The 25696-nt window shown below is 38.5% G+C and overlaps 1 protein-coding gene across 1 annotated transcript in view; it reads right to left on the bottom strand.

The window, feature by feature from the left end:
• Window positions 1–491: 491 nt before the first annotated feature.
• Window positions 492–25696, bottom strand: part of ERCC6L2 (ERCC excision repair 6 like 2) — a 147465-nt gene continuing 122260 nt past the window's right edge. The window contains exons 19-20 of the mRNA XM_075828821.1: window positions 9427–9590; window positions 492–3890 (exon numbers count right to left, since the gene is read on the bottom strand). Coding sequence (XP_075684936.1) covers window positions 3014–3890; window positions 9427–9590 — 1041 coding nt within the window. The 3' untranslated portion in view covers window positions 492–3013. The remainder of the gene's footprint in view (window positions 3891–9426; window positions 9591–25696) is intronic.

The following is a 25696-nucleotide window of genomic DNA, read 5'->3' as shown; positions in this document are numbered from 1 at the left end:
TTTTTTTTTTTAATGTCATCTCTCTATATATATTCATATATATTTTTATGTCATGTCATCATCAAAGGGGTTACTACAGATCACACTGCCGTTACAGTGGCTTAAATGATCAGTTCTTTGTCCCTAAAATCACTAAAGATTTGTACGTCTCAGAAGCAATTGCTTCCAATTGGAATTGTTATTATGGATTGACTGCATCACGAAGGAAAAAAGACCATAGAACCCTAAGTGATCGAAGTTCTGCTTAGTAGAACTGTGGGAGGTTCAGGTAAAATGTCTGTCTTAAAGTGGCATTATTATATATAATACCGCTACACCTATTTCCAGTAATAAACTGTTAGATGGATAAAACATTCCCAAATACTGATGAAAGGATGTTGAAGTAAATATAGATTTCCATTTCTCTTTTGAAATGGACAGAAAATGTTCGTTTATAACAAAAAAAACTGCGACATTCTATGAAATTGAGGTGTTGTCGTTTTTTAATAAACAATAGCATTTTTTTAACAAAGTACTTACATTCATGTCAACAATTTGAAATACAATTTTTTAGTCATTACATGCTAGTTTTATATTAATGTCATAATAGGAAAAATGAAACCGGAACAGTCACAGAGATACAAGCACAAAGGGTATAATAAAAATGTGAAGTGTGTGAAAGGGTTTTCTCACTATAAGCACTGATGGTATATTAATTAGCTATATTATATTGGCCCCCACCAAGATATTGTATGAAGGGAACGCCAAGGATTTTAATACAGGGGCCATGAAGTCTTTTTTTTTTTTTTTTGGGCTTGAAATAGAACTATTTGTGTTGGAACTTCAACACTTCCCTCTTTGATATCATACTTCTATGATGAAGTATCCCTTGAAGTTACGTGCTTGCAAACGAATGGTCTAACTCAAGAAATTTTCCCATTCTGATTTTAGTTAAATGCGGTGCTGTCAAGACCTAGTGTAGATTTAAACGAAACAGTGGTTATTCTCTATGTGGCTTCAATAGCGGCAAACGTGGGTGAATGTTTGTGGATGTGGGACCACTGATGTATTTGTTGCACTATTAGGCTCTGTTCACATTTGCATATTTGAAAACACGCTGCATAGCCAGGTCTTGCACTTAACGCCCAATTACACGGGCTAAGCGGAATAAGTGTTTATGAAAATGCTCGTTCGGCCGATTATTGGCTCACGTAATCATGGCAATGATCAGCTGACAAACGAGCAAAGGCTTATTCGATGGCTAATCAGATCGTTGTGCAGCCTATAAAATCATGGTTGTTGGCAGCACATCTCCTTGAGTAAACAGGAAATGTGCGGCTGACAATATTGCAAGCTGATGGTTACCGAACTATCGTATTAACGATCATTCGTCCCCATACAGAAAGCATCAGCGGGCCTGTTAACAAGCGCCAATCGATTGTTATATTGTCGATCGGCGCTCGTTAGGAGCAGAAATCTGCTAGTGTAAACTAGCCCTTACAATCCAGTCTGTCGGATTCCGCCAAATTGATGGGGAAAATAGCACTTCCTGCAGCACTATCAAATTTAACCGAATTTGTGAGAGGCTCCAAACGGAGCCTTTAACAAAGATGTGAACATAGCTTTAGACTTATAATTAATAAGGATTGTATCTTTGCATTGAACAAGTTATTTAAAAATAATTTTCACATTCTTAATATACAATAAAAATTAACTTCTGGTAGGTTTCCTTTAAATGAACTTATATCTCTTGATATATCCTCTATAACACTATGGCCACACGCTAATTTGCTAAAATAAAAAAATTGCAGCGATTTTAAAATTTAGGGGGCCTATAAATTTGGGCAGCAACTATTATAAGATGTGGTTTTAAAAGAATATTAAGAGCAGACTGTTTAAAACAAAATGCGTAGCTTGGGAGTTAGTCAACATTATTTCACGTTTTAAACTTATGGTCAACAGAAAAGTTCATAATTGCGTGACAGAAGATGTACAAAGGCCATTCTCTTTCTTATTCAGTAATAAGTCTGCTATTACCAAACTAAGGATTAAAGTGTTATTCCAATCTCAGACACTTATGGCATACCTACTGGATATTCCACAAATGTCTGATAGATGCAGGTTTTATGTTCCCCAACCCCCATCCCGCCTGGTAAGGCGACTGCCGCATTCAGGCGGAAAAGGAATAAAGAGGTGGGTGCAGCTCTTTACATTCTGCTCTATGAGAGCTACAAAAACAGTAGAGCAATTGTGCTACCTTTACATTCATTCTCCGCCTGGACAAAGGTTCTTATCCTCGACGTAGGTGCAGTTCCCAGAGATGGGACCCATATCTATCAGACATTACTGGCGTATCCCCTGGATATGCCATAAGTGTTTGAGATGGAAATAAACCTTTAACTGTGTTCTTGTGTAATAATACCTCAGAAGAATGATGATTTAGCTCAATAGATTAACTAAAATAAATTAAAATAAAGTTGTGTCAAACCATCCATGCATAATTTAATCTATATTTAATCTACACATGCTGCTTGTGTTTATTAAATTCTCTTGAAAAAAATAGAAGTTTGGACACCTAAAGGAGTAGCAGTTCACACAAAAAAAAAGTGGAAACAGAACTCAAGAGAAAAAATTGTTGAGAAAAAAAAAGAAAACAATGAAAATAATTGTGACCAAAGGCTTGGTCCTTGATACAAACTTGACTCCATATAAATAAAAAATTGACTTACTAGTTCAGACACTTCACAAAACGAAAATATTTAGACCTAAAACAAAATGTTTTGAGCACAATTACGTTTTTGCATGATAGTGACCTAGGCAGAACTTGAAGGGGTTGTAAAAGATTAGAAAAAAGGTCTGCGTGAGGTGAAGAACGCCACAGTGCAATGCCGGAAAACACCCATATACAAGAGTGGCACTGTTCCTTGAAAAATACAAACCCTTTATATCAAATCGTGTACAAGCCCCTTTAATCATGCTTAATTTGCTACACAATAAATCGACACAACAGCATACTAACTATGCGATATGGAGGTCAGTCTTGTTTATTTTCCTTCTTCCTCCACAAGAACTTTTCATTCTTTACCCAAAGTGAATCATTCCAGCTGTCCTTTTCAGACACTGAAGGCAAAGTTGAAGTCTCACAAACTTTTTTAATTACAGACAAGTCAGTGAGTCTGTTGATACTTTCATCATTTTGTTCACTAAGAATATCCCAAAAGTCTTTAGAACGGTGCTTTGGTCTGGTTGTTGCAGGGTCACACTGGAAAGGTAATGGCGGGTTAGCAGACCGATAATTAGTCTGAGAGGTAAAAAGATCATCCAGTATAGATGTGTCACCAAGTAGGTCGGAAACAGAGTCTGCCTTCATTTTCGGCGGCAGATTTTTGGGTTTTAACAAGTGGTCTTCTGTGATATAGTTGATTACTTTGGAAAAACTTGTACCAGGCTCTGTCATTTCCAAGTCTGTATGAAGAGACTGTTTACTTTCGTGGTAGTTATTGCTCTTTTCCATGGACGTATTTAGAGACCGTTCAGCATTCTTGGTGTTTGTGAGACAAGTTTTTTTTGTCATATTAATTTCATTTTTCCGTCCGGAGTCATCACTGCTACTATTATCTAAATCCACAAATACAGACTTCTTAGTTATGGAATTTGGAGATGTAGTTACAGATTTCTTTCTTCTTTTCTTTTTGATTATGTTATTCTTGCCCTTATATTTACTTTCTTTCGTTTTATATGCAGTTAAAGGATCTTGATTTGGGTAAAGTTCTTCCACCTCAGAATATCTTTTGGTATAAAATTCTTTAAGCATGACTTGTCTCACATCTGATTTAACACTGACAAGATGGCGAGCAAGTTCTTCTCCAGAAGCCATTTTGAAAAAAGCCACCATTTGCTCAAAATGTTTCCTACAAAATAAGAAAATATTCATAAGCTTAATGTTCACATTTTCCACTAGTTGCAGGAAATAAAATAAACATTTTGTATTGTACCAGCTGATGAATAAACAGTAAAACCAGCACACTCCTTTGGTCAATAACTTTTATAACTGAATTAACCAGTGTTGTAACCGTGTGGTGATCTAATTTTAGTGCAGTAGAACTGCAGGGGGAATGGGTATTGTGGCTCTAATATGGCTCCTAAAATTTGGCTTTATTACAGCTGTGTGAAATCGGCCCTAACAAAAGGGATTGTCTCTCCAAAGGGTAAAGTTGTGAAGACAGATTTTCCAATTAATGTACGTAACAAGCTTCTAAAAAATTTACTTATATGAGTCACGAACTTTTAAATATGAGGTGGTGTTTTATGAATGTATGGTATTTTTGTACTTCTGCTTCTCTTTGATCCCAATTAACCTTTCTACACTTGGGACATGCATATAGGCATCATGGTTACCTACTGGTGTACATTAACTGCCATGCTTCCATTACAAATCAAGACTGTCATAATGAAAAGGAAACATAATAGTAAATGAATCTTCTTACAAATTAAATACTGCAGATCAGTATATCTATGCTTGTGCACTGGCACATTTTAGCAAACCATATTAGTCTATTAAAGGGTAACTAAACGTTCAACAAACTTCTGAAATGTCAAAAGTTTTGATTGGTGAGGGTCCGAGCACTGAGACCCCCCACTGATTGATCACACAAGCGCTTCTGCCGCTTCATTTTAGCGCTCAGCCACTTCGTTCCTGTTCTGCATTTTCCAGAAATCAATGCGATGTACGGGCTCAACAAAAAGTCTATGAGCCCGTACACCACTACATCGGCTTTCCGGAAAAAGCCGAACAGAAACGAAGCGGCTCAGCGCTCACACGAGCGCTACTGCCACTTCGTTTTAGCGATTGATGGGGGGGGGGGCGGCTCAGTGCTCGGACCCCATCATTATGACATGTCAGAAGTTTGTTGAACTCTTAGTTGACCTTTAAAACATTGGGGGACCATATAATTTAAACAGAAGAACACGTGAAAATATTGTGTGATCAAGACATCTGTCAACGAATGTAATCTCAGCTTTTTCTAAATACATCTGTAAGCGTCTTGCCATACTTTGTTGTGATGTATGTCTTATTATTCTTGTGATTGGTAATTACTCAAAAGGCTTTCAATGTTAACCAGGACCATATTTTTTTGTGACTTGCAAATTGTTTCCTGGACAGATATGTGCAAAGTTCTGATTATGTTTAGTGTGAGAACAGCCAGTTGTGACAAGGGGACATCACTCTTTGTGTTTCTTTTTCTTCCCTTACTCCTCTACATTCCTTGAAAGTCCACAGCTACAGCTCAAATCCTTCCAAGCAAAACAGCTCACAAACATTGAGCTATATTCATATCTTGAGCATAATGCTTCTATATGGATATGTGTATGTCAACAAATATAACCCACTGTACTATTTTTACGCAAACAAAACTACAAAGTTTTATTTCACCCATATACATAGTAATCTATTGAAGGGTGGTAGATGACAGAATGTCAGAGACCGCCCACTGTTTAACTTTTAGTCAAGAAAGCCATATATTTTTCTGTGTTACAAAAAAAAAATAATCAAACATATTCATCAGAAAATTGGACAACAGCCTCCAACACTAATTAAAATATGAAATTATTAAATTTCTCCCAGTTTTACACTGTGCATGTTTTAACAGCATTTAGAGATATGCTTTACAGCTGCCACATGGACCAAAGGGAAACTGTGCACAGGAGGGGACCCATGGACTTGTATGGGAGAGTGTTCTAGGCATGCTCCGTGACCTGTGCAGAGGTCATTGTGCAGGAAGGGATAGGGGGTGAGCTGTGTCAATCACCTATTGTCAATTGTGGATCCTGTGTTATCTATATAGAAGTGTTACCTTTCATTGTAATCCTGCCTGTGATTATAATGATATGTCTGCTAAAAAGTGATCTCTATAGAACAGGAAGGGTCAGTCTATTATGAATAGTGGATCCTGTGTTATCTTTATAGAGGTGTTACCTTTCATTGTAATCCTTCCTGTGATGATAATGAGAGGACTGCTGAGAAGTGATCTCTACAGAACTGGAAGTGTCAGTGTATTGTAAGGCTCAGTGGCCAGAGTGAAAACTACAAAATTTTAGAATTGTTTTTATTAATATAACATAAAAAAACTTAAAAAAAAAAAAACACTCAAAATTCTTAAAAAAACGGGACCATAAAAGTTTTCAAAGGCCACTGGGTCAATGGGCTTAAAAGGCCACAAGAAACTAAAAAATACCAACGTCTCCTACATTACCATAGTCTTAATGAACTACCCTTCGCCATAAACCGAATGCTGAATATCTCTAAATCGCTGCTTCAAGAAACGTACAATGTGGTGTTGGTTGCCTGAAGTGGTTAGTTTACATAACACTACTGATCGTAGGGACCAAATTATGTGGCATTACTTTTCTTTCAGTGTTACTTTGCATCATAACTTTATGGGCAGAAATGTGTGACTGCTGTATTAGTAAAAAGATATGGGGTGTTCTACACCTCAGTTATTTGGAACTACTATCAAGGCATTGGTTTGTGAGGAATGCCTGATCAACATAACATCATACTATCTGTCCACTACTTTTTGCTTAGTGAACTGCATAAATAACAACAATTTTTAGTGCTTACAAAACAGAAACACAGAATGTGAAATACCAGCACTTTAGGGGTTATAGTCACATATGACGTAGGTTTAGATGTTATAGAGAGCTAAAGTTCTAACTAATATTTTCAATAAGATCTTGTGTACAAATGTAAACCTAAGGTTTTCCCGCACGGAACTCGTGCCATAGCAATTTCTTTTCTCTCATCTACTTATTCTATTATCGGCATGAAAATCTTTATGTTCATTAGATTGGCTAAGCAGATTAAAGTGTGGGACATAAGAAAATATGAGAGTATAGCATTCACTGTATTCCCAAAATGATGCAAGCCTCTTGGGGTATATGGTGCATATTCCTGAACAAAGCTGGTTTTCATATGGAAATGTCCAGAGTCACTCTTGTCAGTAGCAAAGTGACGGAAAACGTCCATAAAAAAGTTGTACTTTGTGCAAAACGGGTGTTTATTATGCAAAGGCATTTTCATGCTTCAAATTAGTAAAGACTATAGTCTCATAGTAAATCATTACTGGCATCACTTCTCTTTTCATTAGTAGGTCAGCTTTGCAGAAAGATTATGGTGTAATGTCATGGCTTATCGAAGAATGAATAAATATTTTCCACGCACCAGGCCTAGTGCACTGATTTTATACAAGGTCACACCATAAGATATGCTTTATTATATCTGTCCAGAGTCTATTCTGGAGGATTAGCAAATAAATATTTGTTTTTTGGAGATTAAGGAATTACAAATGTGAAATACTGTAGCCTTAGTAAGCCAAGTTCCAGTTTGGTTTTAGTACGCAGCGGCCAAGTAAGCTTTACCTTTCATTTGCCAAGAACATGACCTCAGTCTTAACCTGACAGCGTGACCTTCTCAGAAATGAGAAATTACTTTACTCATTATCCCGAAAATGTACAGTTGAGTTTGTTGCATGAAAGTCCAAGAAATGTCGGAAATTGTTTTCCGAATTGTGTCTTTGGTGTGATGAGAAAAGTGGCTGCTTTATTTATTTTGATAATAATGATGTTATAATGTCTTTTTTACTACCTTACAGGCAGGAGCATGTTAATACCAAATCAACTTAAGTAGCTGACCATCACAGTATTTGAGAGCTTTGTGACCTTTTAAGATATCAAATTTTGGTGAGCATCTTATTGCTAACGAAATTGAACAAATAATCAAATTATCGTTTCTTTTTATGCTTAACTGGGTGGGATTTACACATTTCATTTCACTTAGTGTACAAGCTATTTGGGTAGCTGATATTATATAGAGATTTTACAAATCAAAGGTAACATGTAGACGATTTGTGTCTTTTTTCTCCTTTCCCATAAGCCACCACTTAGCAAGGACTCATGACATCATAAGCTTTTCAGGGGAATGCCAAAAAGAAATGCAACTATCTGTCAAGATAGATGAAAGAACAAAGTTTGTGTTCTGCTTTCCTTTCACTTCTTTTTTTTTTTTAGATTACTCATGTGAAGAAGCGATTTATGCATGTTGGCCAACATGTTAATGTAATACTAGATGGAGCTACATCTTGTTACACATTAACTTTTTAAGGCTTCTTAAAAAAAACCAACATCAATTATTATATCTCCAGCTCTAGCGCCTGCTACATTAATAGAACTGGGTCTATATAACTGTACAATTTAATTTCTATTTTGTAAATGTGTTCTACATTATTAAATGTGTAATAAATTAAAGTGAATGTTCAACTAAACAATAAAATGGTCATATGATCATAAATAAAAAGTTAGTATTTGTCGAGAGATTTTACCATGTACAACAGGATCTGCCTCTTTATTTGTTTTTACTTCTGAATTAACTTCTCACCAATTTATATCACTTTGTTATTAATAGTACATTTGGAGAAAGTGATATCTGGTTGATTCTAAACCTCTGATTTACTAATTTACGGCTATAACCAATGCCAAACCTGTCTAGATGCTCTACAGAGCCCTTTCAGTCTGAAAATCAATGGTGATCAGAGACTTCACTAATGTGATCTTCTGGCATGTACAGTATCTATAGCATTTCACATGTAAGTGTATTTTAGGAAATACAAAAAAACTGTCCTTATGGAATAATGAGCTGAACTCCATGTACAAAAGATTCTGATAGATGCTTTGTGTATTATATGGTTCCAAACATACTAGAAAAGGGATTCACTCCATGCTAAAGGCGCTACTGCACAGGATAGGGTTATCAGCAAGGTTCACAATTAAGGAAAACCCTCTACGTAGGTGACGTTAAAAAACTTCTTATAGGCATGCCTGATGAAGACCCAAGTACTGGGTCGAAACGCGTAGCTCAAAGAATAAATTAGAATATATGTTGTTTTAAGACATATAAGAAGTTTTTTTAACATCACCTACCGAGTGGGTTTTCCTCAATTGTGAACATAGCCGATAAGCCTATCCTGCGCAGGAGCGCCTTCAGCAAGGAGTGAATCCTTTTTCTAGTATCTTTGGAAGTGTCTCTTTCATCGGATCACAATCTCCCCAGCTACTGGTGCCCACTCGGAAGGCCAGCAGACTGCCAACCCATGGAGTCCACGTATTCCACATGCTAGAAGTGTTGTTTTTCATGCACAACCAAAAAAGGTTAGTGTATCCAAAAAATCCCTTCGTTCACCTATGTGTATGCTATCTGTTTGTGGACCGACGGTATCACCCTAGAGGAGCGCCCTGTCCTTTTTTTATGGTATTTCTCTCTATGTGTATTATATGGGAATTTCCTGTCTATTAACAACGTTAATATACTGCTGTCATTGATAAATCAGGTTACATATTACAACCTTCTTACATTTCTTCTTTGCATTTTATTTATACATAAATTGCACTTACATTCTTACTACTTTAGGTGTATCGCCCACCAAAAACATTGTGTCACCAGCCTGAAGGACATTTTTCTCTTTGTGAACCACTTGATTCATTATACGCCTAATGTCCACTGGTGCTTCAACGTCGCTTTGTTGTGAAAATCCATCTTCGTTGTCCAAGTTACATTTCTATAGGCAAAAACATATCAAATACATAACATTATACTAACAAAGCTACTCAATTTACATTCAAGCGGTAGAAGCAACAGAAACATATACTGGTTTTTGAAATGCAATGGTTAAAGTCATTAGGTCACTATTATGTCAGTTTGCTTTTAGATCACTGCAACAATCTTTGAGTTACACTCCTGCAGTAACATCTCAAGACATATTTCACATTCCCTTATACAGCTTGTTAAAAGCAAGTCAGTGTCACCTAACAAAACGCAACTGGGCAGCTCGGTTGAGCAAGGAGGTCTTGATGTAAAAAACAGTCTTTAAAATTATCTTTGGATTTCACATTAAGCTGCTGTATTTCACATTTTGCGACAACGATGACAGGAGGAACACATCCATCAACTTCAGCATCATATATTGTATGTCAACTATTCTTCATGTACTAAGAAAGCAAAGTTTTACTGAGTGTTAATACCCAACATTGACATTTTACTTTCCAATGAACCAATAGTGAGGACTGGAGGACAAGGGCAGGAAATTAATTTTGCTTGTGAGAATATGAAACCCATTATTTATAAGGGCATTTTCCAAAAAGACTAGAGTGAGTAGGATGGAAAAGTAGAGTATGTTATATTGATTATTGAGATGTCTGACTGGAGTCTGCATAAAAAGTGTACCGTATGTGTGAAGAATTTACGCCTGGTAAGATAGTATTATGATGTTTTGTTTTTGCATTTAGTAAACTATTAAAAGCATTGATGAGTGAATTTATTGATAGCAAAGTTTTGTTTGTGAGCTCCATTTACCATTTCCATATGTACTAACAACAAACCAGGCTGCTAGATATATGGGAAAACTTCTAGCATTGACGGTCTCCCATATATCAGAACATACTATAACAAAATGCAAAATTCGATTTTGAACAATGCAGTGACCTCAAAAATTTCTGTTTGGAAGGTATACACCAATATTCTAGTGTGACAGTTTAGCTAATATACACTGTATGGATAAAAGTATGTGGACACCCCTTCTAGTTATGGCGTTCGGGTGTTTCAGCCACACTCTTTGCAAACAGGTGCATAAAATAAAGCACACAGCCGTGCAATCTCCATAGACAAACAATGCGAGTAGTATGGGTTGAACTGAGGAGCTCAGTGACTTTAAACGTGATGCTGTCATAGGATGTCACAAGTCAGTTTGTTCAATTTCTGATCTGCCCTGCTCAAATGTAAGTGCTAATATTGTAAAGTGGAAGTGTCTAGAAGTAACATCAGTTCAGTCATGAAGTGGTAGACCACACAAACTTACAGTGCAAGGCCGCCGAGTCTTGAAGGGTGTGTCGCTTAAAATACGCCTATCCTCTGTTGCATCACTCACTACAGCTTTCCAAACTGCCTCCGGAAGTGAAATCTGCACAAGAACTGTGAATTGGGAGCTTTGTTAAAATGCAGTTCCATGGTCGATTAGCTGCACACAAGTCTAAGATCACCATGCGCAATGCCAAGCGTCGGCTGAAGTGGTGTAAAGCACGCCACCACTAGACTCTGGAGCAGTGTAATCATTTTCTCTGGACTGATGGATCATATTTCACTATTTGGCAGTCTGAATGAGAAATGTAGGGTTGGTGGATGCCAGGAGAACGATGCCTACCGGAATGCATAGTGCCTACCGTAAAATTTGGGGTCTGGAGCAGTTTCTCAGGATTTGGGCTAGGCTCTTTATTTTCAGTGAACGGTAATGTTAATGCTACAGAATAGAAAACTATTTTAGACAATTGTATGCTTCCTGTTTAGGGAAGACCCTTTCCTGTTTCAGCATGACTGTGTCCTTGTGCCCAAAGAAAGGTCCATAAAGACATGATTTGATGTAAAGGAACTTGAGTGGTCTGTGCAGAACCCTTACCTTAACCCTATCAAACGCCTTTGGGACTAATCAGAAAAACATGTGATTTGGTAGAGGAAAAGAGCATTATTTTATTTATAACACCCATCCAATGCCATTTTTTAAGTTAAGGGAAAAATCAAGATGGTGGTAAGTTGCTCCAAAGCCTCAAATACATCTATGTCTTCTTTATATTAAGAATGATAATAAAATTAGGTACCAGGCTCCCAAACATATGTTACGTCACCAACCCTCACACACTATTTTCTGGACCGGTCGTCAAAACGGCTATGAATTATTCTTCTTGCTGCAAAAATGCATAACAACGATTCACAAGAAACAGACTACACCACCTTTTTACTTTAACACATAGATTAATGACTACATGAAACATCTAACACATAGGTTTAATAAAACATCAAAAGAATAACAATATACAACTAATATAATGTGCATAGCACTAATACTTGCATAGAAGCCTACCACCTGAAGTACATAGAGCTTTTACATTTAAATATTACTATATACTCTTTCTTATTTCATAAAACTTTATGGCTAAGGGTTTCAAGCCTATGCCGGAAAGCATTAAGGAGATGGTAAAGGATTCAGAGTGGTCGACCTTCCGCTAATGAATAATGGTTTCCTGGGTAGGGCGGGGGGCTTGAAATTTGTTAAAATACCCCTTAAGTTCCAGGTGAAGCCATTTCTCCTGAATAGAAAATTTAAATTATTTTAAAAATAGAACTGAAGAGGGGTGTTTTCCCAGTGACCATCTCTCCTAGTATACATAATTCAGTAACTTCCTCTACATGCTGACTTGCCTGTCACATAACCTAACATTGGTCAAAGCAGAAAGTTTAGACTTGTTTGCTCCTTGGTAAAAAATTTCTGAACTAAACTGATCAGAGAAGCGAGGGAAGCTCTTCCCTCATAAATACAGCGGACTCATAACTAAAGTAATCAAATAGGTAGGTTTAAGTATTATGAATTGTAACTTCTTGATACATTACCAGTCCAGTCTTGCCAACAATTTTTATATCTTTAATAGGCCCTAACTTTACTCCCTTTACTAAGTGCTGTACATGAAGCAACAATGTTTTTTGTTTACACATCTGTTCAAACAGAGACGATGAAAACGCATTTATTGGAATAACATCCAAACCCTATAAAATCAGAAAGTCACTCACTCACTTGTCTCTGCAAGGAAAAAAGAAAATGACTGCAAAAACATGTATTGTAAATAAGTCAACACAGATGGAATTTAGAACTTAAAAGAATGAAAAAAAAATCTTTTAATTGCATTTGTGAAGACATGTTAAGAAACTCTCACTCTTTATAATACAACCGGTCAAGGATTTTCGCCTAGGGATACAAAATGTTACAGTAAACATAATATTGAAAGATTTAATTCTGGAGTAAGCCTCAGGCAACCATGAATTATCCTTGAATTGTATTAAATCAACATTCTGGGATCCATGCCAACCAGTTACAAGACCTACCACAAACTCACACTGAAACAGAGTTCATTTAACTGTCTGTTGTGTTTCCAGTGAAAAGAGATCTTACTAATATCTTCATTTTCATCAGCCCATTTCTCAATCGATCGCTTAAAGAGATCTAAGTGCATTTTTTTCGGGGCATAATTGCTCTTATACAAAGACAAAACTTAAAAACATTATCATTCCTGACCCGAATATTTTGTGTTTTCTGTGGCAGGGCAGTAAGATTTACATTTATTCCTCTTTTTTATTCCAGTTCTCTTTCGAGACGAGATTATCCTTGCAAAATAAAGTAAAGATTTATAACTTGACTTCAAAAACTTACATTGAAATGTGTAAAGACACTTTATAACAAGCTCAGCGATGAAAGGAACTACAGCAATCAAGATTATCCAAAAAATGTGTTGGTTTTTATTCACCAAGTATAAAAACACTTGCAACTTTTCAAATTTGGGTTCAAACGTTGCAAGTGGTTTTATGCTTGGTGAATAAAAACCAACACATATTTTGGATATTCTGGAGTGCTGCAGTTCCTTTCCTCGCTTTATATGCAATTTGTTTCTGTTGGACCGGGGATATCTTTCGCTGCGTGCACGACCTATGATTGGGTAGTTGTCCTTTCCTGCTGCTGATTCCTTGAGTATAATAAACCCACCACAACCTCACATCAAAAAGAAACCTGTCTCATAGAAAACATAGCCTCATATAGCTTTGTTAACATAAGAACAAAAAGTAGAGAAAGTAGAGTGGAAGAATGTCCTCAAGAAAGACGGGGAGGGGAGCACAACAAAATGCGGGTAGCAAACAAGTTTGCTTAAATGGTCTACTTGTGGCCTCATACTTAAGGCGGCAAGTGACATCAGCACCAAATATCCCAGTAATGCAGGAAGGATGCCTAAGACATGTATTAACATTCTAAATGAAGTCGCTAAAATTTCCAGCATAGTTACAAAGAGGTTTAAGAGGAGATGAGGATGCTCTGGCGGAGTGGGTTGCCAAATAAGGTGATCAGAAAAGTAGGAGACATGAGGGAGGACAAACATAGAACCTGCAATACAAGTCGGCCTCAATTAATGGGACTGCATGTAGAACTACATGCCTTAAAGGGTAACTAAACTTTCAGAAAACTTCTGACATGTCATAGTAACATGTCAGAAGTTTTAATTGGTGGGGTACCGAGCACTGAGACCCCCACCGATCGCTAAAACGAAGCGGCAAAAGCGCTCGGGTGAACACTGTGCCGCTTCATTTCTGATCGGCTTTTCTCGGAAAGCTGAGCAGTTCGTGTACGGGCTCATAGACTTTCTATTGAGCCCGTACACCAACTGCTCGGCTTTCAGAAGAAAGGCGACCAGAAACCAAGTGGCACAGTGCTCATCCGAGTGCTTCTGAAAGTTTAGTTACCCTTTAAGAGAATTGGTTATGGTAATATGAATGTATGAACGCTTCTTCCCGATCATTGCCCTGAGTAAACAGGGCAAAGATCAGCCGGTGATCTAAAAAGTGGTCGCTAGTCGGAAGCGCATCGTCCTGTGTAAATAGGAAGATGTGCTGAGTAGATGATGCGAATTCCCATACATTACAGAAGATTGCTCCTTATGAGTGGACACTGTATTGTCGATCAGTGCTAGTATTCACGGCAAGTATCAGGCCGTCTAAAAGGACCCTTAGAAAAGACTAAATTTATGCTGACCAGGTGCAAGAGGTCATTTTATTAACTTGAAAATAAACCATGAAGACTGATGGCCAGGATGATGAGAAAGCAACAATTGTAGATCCTCTATACCATGTATAATAGGATATAAAAGGGATAAGATATATACATTAGATAGTATATAGCGAAATAATTTTAAAATTACTATGCATCATTATTTAGGGTTGTGGGGTAAATTGATGAAGATACCTAAAGGAAGAGGATAGTTGAAGCAACCGCTTATATTCAAGAATTACCATCCTTATCTAGTGAAGTATTGGAGGAAACAGATATACCGATTTCAGAGGAGTAGATACAATTAGCCATTAAAGAGGCAAGTAAGAATAAGGCACTGGGCCTAGAAGTTTTATAATTGATGGACCTTCGAGGACAGCTTGATATACCACTTTGCAGTAGCGGTAAACAATAAAGCAAGGGGTCATCAGATTCTTCAGGACGCCCTCTGATAACATGTCACAGTGACTGGAAAGGAAGGTAAAGAACAGCTTTAATTTAATACTCTAGTTACTGCCCAATATAATTACTGAATGTGGACTTCAAAATGTTGTTGAAGGTACTGCTACCCGGCTAGTTCCAAACTTACAGGGAATTATCCACAATGATCAGACAGGATTTATGCTGGGGCGAGAGTCCAGGGACAATACCATTAGAGCAAGAAATGTACTATACCATGCGAGATTAAAGAGGACCTGTCACTAGGTTCTAAAAAGGGAACCATCAGTCTCCCCTTACTACAACTGTCTCCTGAACTCCTGCGGGACTTTTGTTTTATTTCTAGGGCCTCTCGTTCCTGAGATATGCTCCCCAGTTGTTTGGGTGGCAAACATGCAAATGAGTCGCTGGCTAGCGAAGGGGGCGTCAATACCAGCGATTCTCCAGAGGTGAAGCTACATCATAGGCTTTGAGGCTGTCCTATCAGCATGAGGCTGATTTACACACACTGTCTTAGCTCAGCATGGTCTCGCGAGATAAAGGTAAGATTTACAAATATACGGGATTGTTGAATTAAGGATCTATATTAAGGATCAATATCACGTAAACCACAAAGTGAATTTTTTTAAAAAATTAGGATGGATTATATTTTCTGACGAGAATGATGGCTTGAAATAACATTGGAATGTAATTGGCTCGTGTTCGATTTGCTGAATGTTTTTTAAACCTATGCTAAATCTCTGTGAAATTAAAAGCAGAGAATGTAAACATATGATAAAAATAATGACAAAATGGGAACCTAGTAACAAACAGAAAATACAACAGTGCTTGGGCAGAATAAAGATGCATTTACATTGAACATATATTACTTTATATGACATGCTGGAAAATTGGTGCATTGCCCATATTGTTGGCTCCAACTTTTACATTAAAATTACTTTTTTAAAGATTAATTGCAATCCCATAATTACTTTTAATTAAAAAGTACATTGCGATTGGGTGTTAACCATCAAACCTGTTCTCTTGGTAACAACATATTTAAAGAGTAACTACGCTTTCATCAAGCTTTTGATATGTCATAGAGACATATCAAAAGTTTCGATCGGTAGGGGTCCGGGTGCTGAAATCCCCATCGTTGCTGAAATTAAGGCGCTCAGCTGAGTGCCCTGCACCTTCGGCTGTGATCGGTGCTCCTGGTTAAGCCGAAGATGGCTTACATAGATATTCTATGTAAGCCATCTTCAGCCTGAAGATGAGCGCTGATCACAGATGAAGGTACAAAGCGCTCAGCTGAGAGCCTTCATTTCAGCAACGATGGGGATCTCAGCACACGCTCCCGCACCGATCTAAACTTTTGATATGTCTCTATGGCATATCAAAAGTCTGATGAGAGTGTAGTTCCGGTTTTAGGCTACATGCACACGTTGCGTAATTTGATGTGCAAAATCTGCATCTAGGCCGCAGGTATATGTACGTAATCCCTCAGCTAAAACCGCACTGATGGTGCGTCTTTTGATGCGTTTTTAGGTGCGTTTTTTACATTATGATGCGGAAATAGGTGCGGTTTTAGCTGCAGATTTTGGTGCGTTTTTGTGTAAAGCTAGTTAGATACAATTCAAAGGCAGAAATGCAGGATAAATTGACACGCTGCAAATTTTAAAATCCGCACTGCAGGTCAATTTACGTGCAGAAAAAATCTGCACCGTGTAGATGAGATTTCTTGAAATCCCATTTACTTTGCTGGTACAGTATTACGCTGCGGATGTGCCACATGAAAATCCGCACGGCAAATCCACACCGTAATACGCAACGTGTGCATTCAGCCTAAATGTAGTGAAATATGTCAATTTCATTCTACTTTTTGCAAGTCACATATCAGTTGCATCTGGCTGGACACAATTGATAAATGTGAACACACCCTCAGGGTTGGAGCTCTGTTTCTCTGACACAGACCTGAAAGCTCTTTATATGACTATGGAGTTAAATTATACAATTCTGGCAGCCTGCTGCTACCGATAGGAAATTGTAGAAGTTCACTGAACACAGATTTATTATTGGGTTAAATGTAGAAGTCTTAGTGTGATAATCTCCTAAACTTCTACTAGTTGCAACTGCAGGCAGCCATAATTTCATTTCATTCTATGGCTGTATTAGAAAAAATGGACTTGGATCTCTATGAAATATTATGAAATTAACAGACTTTTGGACGCATTTAGGTTAAAAAACAATGGTGTGTGAGGTTAGACTTTCCACTGTAAACATTTGGGAATTCAAGATGATGATAAAATTCCAGTCATTGACACAAGGCCTCAATCTAATACTAGGATTTATGAGCCACTACATGGACACACGTCACGTCCCCCATCAGACTGACTCCAGATGCCTTAACTCCTAAGTCATCACCCCTATAACCTCAGTTTTATTGCCCGGGCTTATCTTAATGATATATCACTTCATGTACTAATTGTCTTTGTGTAACATCTAAATGTTGTGCTTTTTTCTAAGTCATTCATTTGTAAACTGCCTGAAGAAGGAGCCTCTGCGCTCTGAAAGCTTGCATATAGAACTTTTATGGTTAGCCAATAAAGGTATCATACCTATTATACTTTTTTCTTTTTTGACACAAAAGTATTTAACATTTCATATAGTCTCTGGCTAACACGGTACTACACTATTTTTTACTGTACACTGTAAACATACAAATGAGAACACAGAATGATTTAGCATTACATATCAGGTTCTATATACACTATATGGACAAAATATTCGGACACCTACAGGAATTTTTATGACATCCCATTCTAAACCCATAGTCTCTCAGAAAATTAGAATATTGGGTAAAAGTTGAAGATTGTAGACGCATGGTGTCACACTCTAATCAGCTAATCAACACAAAACACCTGCAAAGGTTTCCTAAGCCTTTAAGTAGTCCAACAGTCTGGTTCAGTAGGCTACACAGTCATGGAGAAGACTGCAGACTTGACAGTTGTCCAGAACACAGTCATTGATACCCTCAACAAGGAGGGTAAGCCACAAAAGTGTGGTAGAAAAAGGTGCACAAGCAACGGGGATAGCCGCAGCCTTGATAGGATTGTCAAGAAAAGGCCATTCAAGAATCTGGGAGAGATTCAAAAGGAGTGGACTGCGGCTGGAGTCAGTGCTTCAAGAGCCACCACACACAGATGTATCCAGGACATGGGCTACAACTGTCGCATTCCTTGTGTCTAGCCACTCATGACCCAGAGACCAAATCAGAAGTGTCTTACCTGGGCTAAGGAGAAAAAAGACTGGTCTGTTGCTCAGTGGTCCAAAGTCCTGTTTTCAGATGAAAGTAAATTTTGCATTTCATTTGGAAATCAAGGTCCCAGAGTCTGGAGGAAGAGTGGAGAGACACTCAATCCAAGTTGCTTGTGGTCCAGTGTGAAGTTTCCACAGTCAGTGATGGTTTGGGGGCCATGTCATCTTCTGGTGTTGGTCCACTGTGTTATGTCAAGTCCAGAGTCAACGCAGCCATCTACCAGGAAATTTCAGAGCACTTCATGCTTCCCTCTGCTGACAAGATTCATGGAGATGCGGATTTCATTTTCCAGCAGGACTCGGCACCTGCCCCCACTGCCAAAAGTACCAATACCTGGTTTAATAACCACAGTATCACTGTGCTTGAATGGCCTAAACTTCAAAGAGAATCTATGGGGTATTTTCAAGAGGAAGATGAGACACCAGACCCAACAATGCAGACGAGCTGAAGGCCGCTGTCAAAGCAACCTGGGCTTCCATAACACCTCAGCAGTGCCACAGTCTGATCGCCTCCAGGCCACGCCGTATTGATGCAGTAATTAATGTAAAAGGAGCCCCGACCAAGTATTGAGTGCATATACTGTACATACTTTTCAGTAGGCCTACATTTCGGTATTAAAAAATCATTTTTGAAATTGGGCTTATATAATATTCAAATTTTCTGAGACACTAAATTTTGGGTTTTCATTAACTGTTAGCCATAATCGGCACACTGAGTCGTAAATATCAATTTCTTGAATTTTTATTATAATCGATGCCAAGGGTTGGTGCAACGTTTCGGTCAAAGGACCTTCGTCAGGCACTATAGATATACAGATATACAGGACATTATACGTTGGTATATTAGCATCATATACATATATAATTCTACAATTAAATAGAATGAAATGAAAATAACATATATAAGGACAAAGTAAATCAAATTTTAAGGAAAACAAAACTAAATTATGTTATAAAATATCACAAAAATAATAATCAAGCAAGAACAGAATCCGTGAACGGACGACATCCTCATCCCAGGTACAATGGTATAGTCAGGTATACGATTAAATATTAAGTTCTTCACAGAGGCAAAGTAGACGATTCTGTACAGGCTGAGCTCAATTTGAAATCTCTACACATCCATCATTAAGGAGAAAAGACATCACAGTCATTGATAGTGAATATCTCGTCTAGAACCCTGAGTCCAGCACAGCTACTCCTCCTCCAGAAGGGCCTTTCCTTCTGCCCAACATACCGGTACGATTTGTTCCAGCTAGACATGGATCTTAATCGTTTTTTCAGATCCCTACGCCTACGGGTTTACTTCTCCAACATGGAGGAGCCCCGGAGGAACGAAGGGTCAATCGTTAACCCTTCAGAGGGCCCTGTGATTACCTCTTGAGACTTTGGATTGAGGAACAAGAGTTTCTTCAACCCTCCAAAGAACTCACCTGCATTGGAGACATTCATCAATCTGATCCACAGAGATGTGGACAGATTCAATCACGACTTTAGACTAGGCCAGTTTAAAAGTCAGGCCAATTTGAGCAACTTGGACAGACAAGCGTTATCCTCCCTTACCGGGGACAAGGATTTGATTATAAAACCTGCTGACAAGGGGGGAGCAATTGTAGTGATGGACAGGTCCTCTTATTTCAGGGAGATACATAGACAGCTGCAGGATACTTCGGTCTATTTTCCCGTAAGTCAGGACCCTACTAGCAAAATTGCATTAAAAATAAAGAACATCTTGGAGAAATATATGGCTCTAGGTACAATAGACCAGGAGACGGTATCATATTTGACCAATAGACATCCGGTCATACCTGTGTTTTATATACTCCCTAAAATACACAAGGGTTTAGACAATCCTCCTGGACGGCCGATAGTGGCCTCCACGGACTCACTATTCACACCACTCTCAAAATTAATGGAGAAACTCCTGACCCCACTTGTAAAGAATACAAGGTCGTTTTTGTTGGACACATCTAGTTTTTTAGAGAGGATCCGCACACTTGAGATCTTAAACCCAGATGTCATCCTGGTGACACTGGACGTTTGCAGCCTCTATACTTCAATTATACATACAAAAGGGCTGATTGCGGTCAAGGAGATACTCACTAAGGCTGGTAAAGAGAATAAGATCATAGACTTAGGCCTTGACCTACTAACGATTATCTTAAACGACAATTATTTTCTATTTGAAGATACATTCTTTATTCAAAAAAGGGGCACAGCCATGGGATCCAATGTGGCACCACCGTATGCTAATTGCTATATGGCCCACTTCGAGGAAAACTACATATACCCCACAGCCATGTTCGAAGAACACATAGTATTATGGACCAGATATATAGACGATATACTCTGTCTTTGGCAGGGCACTGAAGAATCATTGCTGAAATTTATTGAGTACCTTAACAGCATTTGGCCAGAGCTGCAGTTTACACTAAACTTTGACAGATCCAGGATTAGTTTCCTGGACACCATGGTCATTAAGGATGATAATGGCCACCTCAGCACTGATCTGTTCACGAAAGAAACGGACAGAAATGGCCTCCTACATTACGATAGTTGCCATCCCATAGCAATTAAGAAATCTCTCCCAAAGTCGCAGTACACACGCATATCCAGGATAGTAGACGACACCGACAACAGGGCAAAGCGCATGGTCAATATGACACAGAAATTTAGAGATAGAGGCTATCCAAGCCGAACATTAAGGGAAGCGCAACTGAAGATAGGTGCAAATAGAAACAGAAACAAACCCAAATGTATACCTTTTGTGCATACTTATCACCATTGTGCCTATAAGGTGCATCACATCATTAGAAAGCACTGGCCGCTTCTCAAAGAAGCATATCCAAAGGTCATAGAGTTTCAGGCTCCATTTCCTCCATGCTCCAAGAGACCCCAGAATCTCAGAGACAGGCTAATAAGAGCAGATGTAGGATCAGTGAAGAAAACAGTAAGACAAACCTTCTTAAATACCCCAAGAAAAGGGACATTCCCGTGTCGATCCTGTCTACAGTGCTCCCATATAATTAAAGGTGACACATTACAACATCCCCAGACTGTCGAATGCATACCAATAAAGGAATACTTCACATGCAATACAAACTATGTCGTCTACTTGATAAAGTGCCCATGCGGACTAGCGTATGTGGGAGAAACGACGCAACACATATGGGATAGAATAGGGCAGCATAAGAGCAACATTCGATGCAACAAGACCCTACTACCGATCCCAGCACATTTCTTATCCAGAACACACATCTCACAGCTGCAATTTCAGGAAATTGAGCACATACCAGCCCCACGTAGAGGAGGGGACAGAGTCAAGACACTTAAGCGCAGAGAGGCGTATTGGATTCATAGATTGCAAACACTGGAGCCTAGAGGACTGAACAGGGAATACGAAGTGAGCAGCTTTCTGTGAATATGTAATAACAACCATTATTTAATGTGACCATTGTCTCTTCTTACAGACACGCTGACTTATCACTAGGCATAAAGCCCACCTACATGCTGAACAAGGTATCCTTTGGAACACTGGTTCTCCTACACAATAGGGGATGCGATTTATTCATACTGAGGTATTTGGCAGGAGTGACAACTATACATCTATACACATAGATCCCTTTTCTACCCTACTCAATTGCATTATTCATACCATCATTGATATAGAAGATTGTCCCCAGTTACAACAAGTCTGAGCCTCTGTTTACATCTTTATTTTTCCTTTTCGTTGGCTACATATATGATTAATTATTGGGATACTATCAGGCCCATAATTAGTGTCCCTTGGACCTGTCTTGAACCTAGATCTATGATGGCACAGATCGCTACTAGCTCTATTACCTCTAGAGATATCGCCACAACACAATAGGTCTAAAAAAAACGAATGTGCTAACATCTGTAAGGTCCCCTTACAACTTAAAAATGTCCCCTTACAATTTAAACATGCCCCTGACACGACACAATCTGCACAGGGATTCCCCCGAGCGGCTACACGCTCGAGAATGTAGGCGGTGCAAGGTACTGCACCGACCAATTAGACACAGGCTAGACAAGGAGACACGAGCGTCCTCTAACAGATAGAAACGCCCAGAGTGACGTTAGAGGTTGACGCGCGCTGTATACGCCCATTGCCCGCCCTAATACAGGGCATTGACTAGGGAGGACACGAGTGTCCTCTAACCAATAGGGATGCCTGGAGCGTGACGTCACGAATAGACGCGCGCTAAACACGCCCATTACACGCCCTGATGCAGGGATATTTAAACCAGGAGTATACCTCCTGTATTTAGCGCCAAAAAGGAGGGGAACGCCGCCATATTGACATACAGCGCCGACACAAGTAACCAGGGTAACGAGGTATGTTTAGAAACGATTTTACCAACTGTGTTTCTGTAGTACACGAGCTAGCATTGAACTGACAGTTTGCAGCATGTCACTAGGAATGGGTAGATGAGCCACCCGATGCCTTGCAGGCTTTAGACCTTAGACTTGAGATGTGACTTGTGATGTTATTTTGCCGTGCTTTGTTGTGACAGTTACATTATAACCATAGTATAATCAATATGAGTGATGCTGCTATGTCTTTTCTCCTTAATGATGGATGTGTAGAGATTTCAAATTGAGCTCAGCCTGTACAGAATCATCTACTTTGCCTCTGTGAAGAACTTAATATTTAATCGTATACCTGACTATACCATTGTACCTGGGATGAGGATGTCGTCCGTTCACGGATTCTGTTCTTGCTTGATTATTATTTTTGTGATATTTTATAACATAATTTAGTTTTGTTTTCCTTAAAATTTGATTTACTTTGTCCTTATATATGTTATTTTCATTTCATTCTATTTAATTTTAGAATTATATATGTATATGATGCTAATATACCAACGTATAATGTCCTGTATATCTGTATATCTATAGTGCCTGACGAAGGTCCTTTGACCGAAACGTTGCACCAACCCTTGGCATCGATTATAATAAAAATTCAAGAAATTGATATTTACGACTCAGTGTGCCGAATACTTTTTCACAATACGATTGGGTTGGGACCCTATCCGTGCACCTACTCTGATCTAGTGCATTCCGAACCCATCTCTACCATGTTAGCCATAATCATTAACATTAATAGAAAAAAATGCTGGAAATAGATCACTCTGTGTGTAATGAATCTATATAATATGAATTTCACTTTTTGTATTGAATTACTGAAATAAATTAACTTTTTGCTAATCTTCTAATTCATTGAGAAGGACTAGTATGTGGCCACAACATTTTCATTAGTAAAGCTGCCTCATTGTGTCTAATCCTGAATTTCATTTCAGTAAAAGAATGTCATATTAGTTCATTTTCTCTGTTGAAGTGTAGTCTTTATACCACGCACTATATTGTGATCTGGTGTACGAAAAACTAGAGAACTTTGCATTATAGGAGTTCATCTAAGAAGCTAGAGTAGTATTTACCAAAAAGTTCACCCTGATTCCCTAGGAACCTGATATGATAAGCACTGGAAGACCGCAGCAGTACCAACTGTCAGAATGGGTTCACACAACCTATTTTCAGGCGTAAACGAGGCGTATTATGCCTCGATTTACACCTGAAAATACGGCTCCAATACGTCGGCAAACATCTACCCATTCATTTGAATGGGTTTGCCAACGTACTATGCCGACGACCTGTAATTTACGCGTCGTCGTTTGACAGCTGTCAAACGACGACGTGTAAAATGACTGCAGGACACTTCTTTGGAAGTTTTTGGAGCAGTTTTCTCATAGACTCCAATGAAAACCGCTCCAAAAACGGACGCGAAAAACGCGAGTTGCTCAAAAAACTTCTGAAAATCAGGGGCTGTTTTTGGTCACTACGTGTGCACATACCCTCACAGTGGGAATAGCAAACTGTTTTCAGTCTGCCTAAAGAAGTCAGCACATTTTTTATCACAGAATACTTTACCTGCTCTTAGACTAAGCTTTGTTAAGGTCGGCATGTGGGTAGGGGTTCCTCAGTAGTGGCAGGGCTAAAATGGTTGCCAATGTGCCCAAAAATATAATTGGATTCCTACATTTTTAGACTTTTTTTTTAGCCAGGAGCCTTGCTGCGTAGACATAAATTCAAAGGATAACTTTTAGGATGACTGCAGCTGCCACTAGAGGGAGCATGGAAGCAGATGGCATACTATGTTATTATTGAGTTTAATGTACAAAATTATGCAGTAATTTCCTAATCTTCCTTTAGGCCCTGTTCACACAGAGATTTTGGCGCGTATTTTGACACGTAAACCGCATTGGAAACCGCGCATAAACACGGCCAAAAACGCCTTCCTTTGATTTCAATGGGAGACAGAGGCGCGTTTTTCCGGGGAGCTGAAAAATACGCCCGCAGGAAAAAGAAGCATCATGCCCTTAATTCGGGAGTTTCCGTCTCTGACCTCCCAGTGACATCAATGGGAGGCAGAGAAAGCGGTTTTCTCTAAATTTTTTGCTCATGGTGCTCAATGGCCACGGACAAAAAATGCAGCAAAAAGAGTGCAGGCAGGTCAAAATCAGACACAAAATTCCTGAAGGAATTTTGAGGCAGATTTTTACACCTGCAAAAAACACAGTGTGAACAGGGCCTTAGTGGCCGCTGCAGGTAGACAAAATGTAGAGCACACTGTTTACTGTAAACACTTTGGTAAATCAATGCACAGTTTAACCCCTTAATGACCAGCCTATTTTAAACCTTAATGACCAAGCCATTTTTTAAGTTTTTCCATCGTCGCATTCCAAGAGTTACAACCTTTTTATTTTTGCGTCGACATAGCTGTATAAGGTCTTGTTTTTTGCGGGACAAGTTGTATTTTTTAATAGTATCATGTTGAGGTACATATTATTTATTGATTAACTTTTATTAACTTTTTTTTGGGGGGGGAATAGAAAAAAAACTGAAATTTCGCCACTCTTTCGCGTCTTAAATCGACACCGTTTACCGTGTGATATAAATAACACAATAACTTTATTCAGCGGGTTGTTACGATTGCAACGATACCAAATTTGTATAGTTTTTGTATGTTTTACTACTTTTACACAGTAAAAACGCTTTTTTTTCAAAATTATTTGTTTTTGTGTCTCCATATTTGAAGAGCCGTAACGTTTTTATTGTTCCGCCGATGCAGTTGTATGAGGCCTTTTTTTTTGCGGGAAGACTTGTCGTTTTTATTGGTACCATTTTGGAGTAGATGCGACTTTTTGATCACTTTTTATCACATTTTTTTTAAAGTCAGGATTCACAGAAAACAGCAATTTTTCCATCGTTTT

The sequence above is a fragment of the Rhinoderma darwinii genome, chromosome 1, assembly GCF_050947455.1.
Source record: "Rhinoderma darwinii isolate aRhiDar2 chromosome 1, aRhiDar2.hap1, whole genome shotgun sequence".
NCBI lineage: Eukaryota > Metazoa > Chordata > Amphibia > Anura > Rhinodermatidae > Rhinoderma > Rhinoderma darwinii.
Note: the sequence above shows the minus strand (reverse complement) of the source record. Positions and strands in the feature narration are given on the sequence as shown.